The sequence below is a fragment of the Limulus polyphemus genome, unplaced genomic scaffold (genome assembly GCF_000517525.1).
Source record: "Limulus polyphemus unplaced genomic scaffold, Limulus_polyphemus-2.1.2 Scaffold238, whole genome shotgun sequence".
In the NCBI taxonomy this organism is placed as follows: Eukaryota; Metazoa; Arthropoda; class Merostomata; order Xiphosura; family Limulidae; genus Limulus; species Limulus polyphemus.
In genome coordinates, this window is record NW_013665848.1 from 669,659 (window position 1) to 679,093 (window position 9,435).

General features: G+C 30.4%; 1 protein-coding gene across 4 annotated transcripts in view; it reads left to right on the forward strand.

Moving 5' to 3' along the window:
- LOC106478652 (vacuolar protein sorting-associated protein vps5-like) overlaps positions 1-9,001 on the forward strand; it is a 27,069-nt gene extending 18,068 nt beyond the window's left edge. For 3 of the 4 annotated variants that reach the window (XM_022382294.1, XM_022382295.1, XM_022382292.1), the window contains 3 exons: positions 2,545-2,646; positions 5,504-5,680; positions 7,309-9,001. In XM_022382294.1, coding sequence (XP_022238002.1) covers positions 2,545-2,646; positions 5,504-5,680; positions 7,309-7,588 — 559 coding nt within the window. In that variant the 3' untranslated portion in view covers positions 7,589-9,001. The remainder of the gene's footprint in view (positions 1-2,544; positions 2,647-5,503; positions 5,681-7,308) is intronic. The other variant, XM_022382293.1, reaches the window with a different exon arrangement.
- The last annotated feature ends 434 nt before the right edge of the window (positions 9,002-9,435 follow it).

Sequence of the window (9,435 nt, forward strand, 5' to 3'; positions counted from 1 at the left end):
AGAAGTTGCAAAGGAAATACCTGCTGAAGCTTTTCGTCCAGACACTAATCATAGCAAAACCATCTGGAAAATGATCTATAGGAAATAGTACAGCTTATAATATGAGTCAGGTCAATGTAGGCTGGTAAGGCAATCACTGATTGGCATGTCCTTTAGCCAATCAGGAAATGTCACAGACCTACAGAAGGATGTGTAGATTGTATAGGAATTCATTTTGGTGGCAAAGGACAGGTTTATGTGTTTTAAAAAAGGTGGCTTCTAAAATGTAGAGATGAAAGGTTGACCGACCACTTGCAATCATTTTAAACCTGTTATCTGTATAGTTGTCAGCACAAGTCGAGTTCACTAGTAAATGCTGGCCACTCTGGCTGATTTTGTTTATGATTAGCTCTGCACAACAAGAATAGGCGAAGTGGCTTTCAAAAATTATAGAACAGCTGCTAACAGAAAACTATTCAAAACTCCTTTTCTTTTGCTACAACCATACAGAACCTTAGCCTTGACCCTAAACAATCGTTTTTGTGCTCCTTCGACATCAGCAGCTTGTTTATTAATGTAAGGAATGTGAATGTTTCTTAGAAGACCTAATTTGTTGCACTTGGCTCTCAAATTTACTTTCGAAAAGGAAAAACATAATTCTTTACCGTTCCTAGACGTCTTAGTTGAAAAAGATGACTCATTTCTCACCAGTATATACAGAAAACCTACCTTTACAGGCAATACACACGATGGGATTCTTTCAGTCCCAAAAGTTGCAAAATGAACCTTATTGCTACTTTAGTTCATCGGGCTCTAGTTATCTGTTCAAAATCTAAATTACATTTCAAATTGAAGATAATTAAAACTATTTTACTAGAAAATGGATATCCAGAAAACGTCATCAATCAAATTACTTCAAGGAAAATTGCGAACTTCTCAACTGACCCAAAATTTGGTCCTAACAAGTGTCCTGTTTACCTAAAACTACCATGGATTGGTAACATTTCAACAAAATTTGAAAAACAATTGAAAATGGCCATTACTAAATGTTTTCCTGCAGTGAACCCCTACTGTGCTTATTCCACACGTGCCTACAACACACAAAGATGCGATACCTACCACACAGAAAAGTATGGTTATTTATGAATTCTCGTGCCACTGCGAATGTCGGTACATAGATAGCACTTCACAAAGATTGCAGGATAGAATTAAACAACATGTACCCACATCCATAAGAATAAAGAGTGTGAAAGAAAAGTATTTACCATGGCGCTCCTGTAAAACGAAAGTTCTACCACCAAAATGTGAATCATTGATTGGCCAGCAGTTACTAGTGAACCCGACTTGTGTTGACAACTACACGGATAGGAGGTTTGAAATTATTGCGAATGGTCGGTCGACCATTTGCTTTTCTATCTTTTGGAAGCCACCTTTATTAAAATACATAAACCTGTCCTTTGCCACCAAAATGAATTCCTATACATTCTACACATCCTTCAGTAGGTCTGTGACATTTGCTGATTGGCTAAAGGACATGCCAATCAGTGATTACCTTACCAGCCTACATTGATCTGACTCATATTATAAGCTGTACTATTTCCTATAGATCATTTTCCAGACGGTTCTGCTATGATTCGTGCCTGGCAAAAAGCTTCAGCAGATATTTCCTTTGCAACATTTCAACCAACAATTGGTCCAGTTATCAATGCTATTCTCAAGTTTTGAACAACTCGGCCTTCAAGATCTAGGTATCTACATGTGCCGATGCTTCCATATATCAACGCTATATTTTAAGATCTGTGCAAGAAGTTGGCTAACAGATGTTTCTGCATATAAAAGCTATCTTAATTATTGTTTATACTTAAGGACAACTAAAGCTATACTAGAGTAATATTTCTGTTTATAAAAAAGTAAAAGCATCCTCAGATTTCAACACATATAAAACCATATATATGTAGGTGTAGCTGCTTCGCTTAAGCAAAGTGGACTGATTGTAGATGTAAGTCTATAGTCAGTGTCTCAGTGGAACAATCTAATTTCTTTTAAACTTAAAATATTTACTTTTAACTATTTTGAACAATTAAAATTTGTAAATAGTAAGTCAGTTTCACCTACAAGTTTAAGATTTTCATTCAGTCTTTTACTTTTGTATGAGGTAATCTCTCTGTAGTCAGTAGTGAGTGACAAGTAAGTAATGTTTTAACAAATTTGTTACATCATGTAGAAATATGGGAATACATGTTGATAATAGGTTATTAAAATAAAGTTCAAAGCACCTCCTACAATGTAATGAGAAGTTAAACAAAATGAAAGTTCCACTAAAGAAATTATATGTAATGCATGAATAAAGTAAAAAAAAGATTGTCTGTTTAAGTTTTTCTCCTTGTAATTTGGTTTTACTTATTAAATTAATTAAAAACATATGAAGTTATTTCTAAGGGTTTTACTTTGTCAGATGAATAGTATACATGTATGAAGCATAAAAAAAAAATAAAGAACATATCTACTTTTGTATTTGTTATTTTTTGTAGATTAATGTGTAAATACCAATATTCTTTATTTCAGTGAACCTCCAAAGCTACCTCCTAAAACTTTTCCATGTGTGAACAGATTTGATCCTGGTTTCATTGAGCAAAGGAGAAAAGGCTTAGAAAAATTCTTACAACAGTATGTATATTAGCCAAAAAGTAGTATATGTATAACTTGTTTTAAAGTGCATAAAAGTCACAGTGGGTCCATCACTGGAAAATCTCCAAATTGAAAAAAATAAAAATAAAATAATTTGTGGCCTGACCATATTTTTTTGTCATTTTTCCAATGAGAGCAGAAAATAGCATACATTGTTAGTAAAAAAGGATATTCTTAAACTTGAATTAACAATTGCCATTTTCATTGGGTAGTCTCCTACTGTTAAATTAAAACTTTTTTTTTTCTTACATTAACTACTAAACAACATGTGCTAAATTTCTTCTTAGTCATTTTATGATAACATCATGGATTTTTATGAAGCACTTTGTATGTCGTCTTCAATAATATATTGAACCATTTAGATTTATAATTTCAATACCATAGACTACTGATGTAAGATATAATTTATGTGTAATTTGTTTCATCTATCTTTTCCACACCAAATCTTTTTAAAGACTGACATCCTAAATGTGATCATATTTTTAAAAGTATTTTCTTGGAATGCATGACTAAATAAACAGTACATCCTATGACTTACGAAATTTACTCTTTTCTTCTTTTTTAAATATCATTAATAGACACAGTCACACTTGAAATCCTAAAGAAATATTTAGGAATGTTCAATTTGTGTTTACACATTTACAATGCATTACCTCAAAAATAAAGAAAAACTTGTTAACTATTTTCTTTATAGAACAGAATCTATGTTTTTTTTCTAAATTTCTCAGTGATATCTGGAATACTAGTAATACTTGAAATGATACATCAGAAAACAAACTAAAACTTCTACTGACAAGTATAGATAGGTATTTGAGTTTGAAACTTACCAAAGCATCCCTTTATATGCACAAATGAAAAATACCCTTTTTCATAGTTTCAGAGTGACATACACAACCAGTATTGTTTACGTATAATTATTATTGTTTATCTACAAACTGTAGGTGTGTTTGTCTATACATTAACTGTAGCTGTGTAGATTTTTTGTTGTACTTCTCTCACTGAGACTAAACCTAACAAAGAATAATGTTACAACCATATATTCTGTAGACCTGAAAATAAAAAAAAGTTTCTCTCTCTCTCTCCCTGATCATGTATTTGTTTAAAATTTGTCTAATGCCTTATTAGTAATTGCTAGAATATCGTAATATTTAAAAATAGACTCAATGCATTATTCAACTTAAATATGACTAAGAATGTTTGAAATATCAAAAAGTTTTTTTAGCTTGTAGATAGTGACTCTTGATGTACTTCGTGTATTTTCAATTATTTGGAACATGCTTTATTCCACGTTTTACCTGCACAGACCATACAACATGCAATGGCTGTTATGTTACTTGTAGCTCCTGGATACATGCTTTTGCATCTCACCTTTATTATGTAAACATTCTCTATTTGATTATTTTTAGTAATTCTATAATAAAAGTATGGTTCATTCTATTCTTTGTGCTCAATAGCATTTAGGTAGTACAGTGGTTAATTGTGAACCTTATTGATGGGCTCTTTAATTGGTATACCTTGTTAAATATCGTTGACTCCTGATGAAAACGGCTTTAATTTTTTATATTTTTGAAAGACAGACATTCTCTGACTGTCTCAGCAGACTGAAACAAAGATTTTTTTATTTTAATGAATTTTATATCTTACATTTATTTACTAGGGTTTCTGTCTCATCATTTTTGTGAGCTGCTGTTACCAACATTGTTAGTGTATACACATGCAACAACAACGAGTTCACTGAGAATCTTGTAAGATGAGTTAAGGTCAATAAACAGTTGAGTACATGTTTACTGTACCTATTTCTTATAACCAGTGGTCATGTAATTCATAAATTAACCCTTTGTACATAAGTTAAGATGAAAATGCACATGCAAAGATCTTTTACAGAATGCCATTCAACATGGTATAAAATATTTGTTGCCACCTATTAATTTTACCCTACATTATTGATTCAGTGACACCACCAGACACACAATATTCAGGGATGCTGAGAAAAACTGTAGATATGCATTTTGGAGGTTCTGGAGATTATGCAAACTGTATGATGTACAAAAGAAATTTTATTCTTCATATGAACATCCTGCACCACGACATGTCAGGGTTTGAGTAAGGCTGATGTCTTCAGTTCATAGACATGTCTTGAGAACAAATACTTTTGTAACAGATATGATGTTTTTGTGTACAACAGATGTGTACATGTTACTACAAGCTTGCTACATTTCGTGTAGATACGCATAGTAAATTTTGAATTATATCCAGTTACTTCTCCAGTACAAGGTCAGTCCAATGCACTGACCTTGTGCACATTCAATTAAGTTGATCTATAGCGCTATTTTGAGGATATTTATAGACATTATTTTTTTAGGAAGAAAGTAATAGTTTAAGTTATATACTCGACAAAGTAATTGTGGAAAGTTTGAAACTATATTTGTATTTTATTGGATTTTAGATATGTCGGGGATAAAACAAAAAAACAACATCTAAGAACATAATCATAAAAGAATATGAAATTTGCATAGTTTTAGCAATTGGCGTGTTGTTGGACAGTATGGTTATCAATATTTCAAAACTAATTTTTTATAGATTTGTCATGGCAATGACATTTTCTGTTATTCTATGTTAAAGTCATGTAAGTTAAATAACAAAATCCATATAAAATACAAGTAATCTCTATGTATTACTTTTCTGACAGTTCTCTAATGATGAAGCTACAACTCTGCTATATACTCTTTGTTACACAGATAACAAATACTGTTAGATGTTGTGCTTGCTTGGGTTACTCTCTTTTTGTATAATTATTGAATTTTAAAATATAAATTTTTTTTTTTCATTTTTTCAGACTTGTTCTTGTACCACTATTTCTCTCCGACAGGAGTGTACATTTGTTTCTCCAAAGCCAACTATCAATTGATAGAATAGAGAGACTGGTTGATGAGAAAGCTAAATTTTTTGATCCATTGGAAAAAGAAAATATTGCCAGTACTTCAAGTCTACCAGGAGCTGAAAACAACACCAAGTACGTACAGTGCATGGAAGTAGCCAGCTACTACTACAAGAACAATAGTAGCTTAAACAAATTAACTATTGTCATTAATTGAAATTTAGTAGTTAAAAAGCAAGTGCTCATAAAAAAAAATATACTGTGCTATATAAGCAATCTATCTTATGAAACATCCCCAAATTATGTGAACAACATATAAGAAAAAAAAGTTTAATAATGAAATACTTTCTGCATTAATCACTGATATGAAATCTGCTTATCAATGTAAAATCACTTAAATGAAACACGAGTACTTATACATCCAAAAGGTTAAAAAAAGTATACATTTCTTGTAAAATGATATTGCTTCTACAAAATGAATTATTTCTTGTGTTGTGCACTTTGCTGCACATTAAGCAATTTATGCAGATTAGCAAAAACTAGAGTAATATATTTATATGTATTACATATATTTGTTTTGTTGTTTCAATTCTACAGCTAGATATTTATGAAACGGATACTATGATCTAATGACATGGTAAAGTGTGTGCTAAACTGAAGCATTTATAGTAACAACTGTTGTTCAAGTGGTACTGGTTGCTACATGGTTTGCTGTGGGTTATATTGCATGTGAAAATGTGGCATTGATGCAAGATCTTATGTACAATAATTGAATTACCAAACAATGATGAAAATAGAGAATATGCTAAAAACATAATGAGATATTTAACCTGTTTTGTAGATATACATAATGAAACAGTGCTTTGATTAGTAACTTGTATTTTGTTACAGTATTGGATAAAATTTTGATTTTATTTGGCAACTTTAGATAATGTGCTGTTTTGTAGAAAATACATGTTAATAGTGCAATATAAAACAAAAATACTTAGAATAGGATTTTAATTGAAACAAAACAAAGTTTTGACAGGATAATTCTTCATTGTTAAGTGTAATAACAGAACAAAAGTTGGATAATATAATGAATTGTATGTTTGTCTTATGTTAGACTATATTTTTTATAAAATACTGCTTTTGTGTTTCATTCAGTTTTCTGATTGGGATTACTGATGCTTTGCTGGTTACATTTCAAAAATTAAATCTAGATGATAATTAGTAGTACTCATAAGCTTTCTATACTAGCATACACGTTATTTTCAAATAATTTGCTTAAATAGAACCTACTAACGAGACACTCACACAATTCATTTGTGGCTGTAAATGACTTTCTGACCCCATATTGACTAAGGTATGCTACATGTTTATTAGTTATCTTCAGTGTTGATAAGTGCACCAGATTTCTCCCCAGACCAAATAGCTTTTTAAACCACTTTATGACTTGTTTTTACTTGAATAAAAACTAATTCTTTTTCAGACTTATTGTAAACAGATATATGAGAATATGAATGTTGTGCATTACCTTTCATGTGATGGAGAATATTTTGATATACATCTGTGCTTAAATACTTGATGCAAAAAATTTAATTAATGCTAAACTGTAAAAGAGAATAGTAAAGATTTTTACCTAAAATATAAGAATTTTTAAAATTTAAAATGGTTAAATTCCAGACTTCTGTAAGAATTGTTTGAACTGACTTATTGTAAATATATGTTCCACTTGTTTTTTATAAGCTACCATGTTTTAATTACCTTCTTTAATATTTCAGCATACAGATATGTTCACCACCTTGTAACTCTGACCATCTTCCAGAGGTCGTTAGCGAGACTCAAGATAGCCCAGTACATTTACAAAGTCAATCTTCAAGTGACTCTTCACTAAACAGAATTGTCTTACATAACTTGAAGGCTGTCAAAAGTGAGACGTGCTTAATGAAAATAGATGAGAAGCCTTTTACAGCTAGCTGTTTAAGGTCAGGTAATCGAAGACCTATTAAAAAAAGTGTTTCTTTTTGTACCCAGGTAGCAGTAACACAGATTTTTGACTGAATTTAAGCAACAAAAGTTACCTCGTAAATTTTAAACACAGTACATTTACTTGTTTAATTGCATTATATAGAGATTTGAAATTCCTTGTACTCAATGTAGCTGGTTATTTTAGCATATATTTGAAATTTTATCATGCAATTAATTACATTGTGTTGAGGTCTGGATAGATGGAAAGCTAGTTTAAATTATGATGACAACAGCTATACATTTAGAATAGATGTGTCTACAATTGGGAAAAATTGGTTGTAAAGTGCTATATAACAAGTAGTGTCAATCTAATGGCCAACTTGATAATCCATAGCTAAAAAAAGATCAGTTTTTTGTTTTTAAGACATGCTGAAATGCATAAGCTTTTACTGCTTAAGTTATGGTTTTTGTGTTGAATAATTTAATACATTCTTTATAAAACATATATTTCATATGAATAACTTGGACTACAATTCATATTAATATTTAAATCTGCAATAAAAATTATCATTGTTTTTTTTGTGAGGTAATATACCCACTATGCATTAAGGATTCATGCTTTGCCATCTTGGATGCATAAGATTTCATGTCTTGTAAGCTGCAAGGTTTTGTACTGTGTAACCCAGATGGCCTGAAGTTTGCTGATCATTAGTGGCATACAACAGAAAAAGGTGTAGCTGAATGCCTTGTGTACATACTTCTTGTATGAAATGTGTAGGGCTGGTAAATAATAATGTGATAAAATTGTGTTATTCTAATCTAATATTAAACTTGTTTATTGTCCATGAAAATTACAGTTTGTTTGATATTCTTTCTTTTGTATTCTCCAGATTTTTTAAGTGTAAGATGATCTATAAAATTTCATTCAGTGAAATTTCATCTAAAAGACATGGAGAACAAAAGTGCCTTCTTTATTATTTTCTTCCGTGTAAGCTGAAGTATTTCAGTGCTAAAACAATGATAATATGTATAACCCATTCTGACATTTCATATGGATGGATAGAGAACTTTTTAATCTATTCTCCTTCAATTTTAACAAACTATTTAATCATTTCACTATCAATATCTGACTCAAGAAATGTTTGTAGATTGTATACACTACTGCTGTCAGGTAGATATGTTTATACAGCTGTTTTTTTCATTATTATATTTTTAATATATTAAACCTCTTTAGCAGGAACCCTGAAGATTAGCGCATAAACAATTCTTTTAATTTTATGTCTAACTATTATTGCATTTGTGCATACTTCCTTCTGGACACTAATTATTCCTGGTTGTAATCACTCTTGTACAGCTTTCTTTTTTACTCTTGTTTGGTCCCAGTTATAATTACTACTTGGCAGCATTTTATACCTCCAGTAGGAGAATTAGGATATGTTTACATATTGTTCATGTATTAGAGCTGGATGATTAACTCCATTAATTGATATAATCAATTAGTGTCATTTAATTATTGATTAATTCAAATTATGATGAAATTAATTAATGTTATGAAAATAAAATTACAAATGACACTTGGGCAAAGGTTAATAATAACTAAAACTCACCACAATGCTAAAATATATTATAGTAATCAACTAATAAACATTAAGAGTTTCTGTTTCCTAATGTCTTTGATTATTCCAACTACCCAAGTAATCAAACTGTTATCATTGTGGTTGCTCATTATTATTTTATGATTAATTTAAGGTTGTTCAACTTAATTGACTAGTAGTATAAGGTATACAAATAAATTATCTAATCAAAATTACTGTTTCTAATTATTACTATTTTCAATTATTCCAAGTCTTCTTGTGAGAATACTCAGTTCAATGTTATCAACTAATGAACCTGATTATTAAACAGTTAGCAAGTTCGATTAATTGCTAAGCTCTAATATG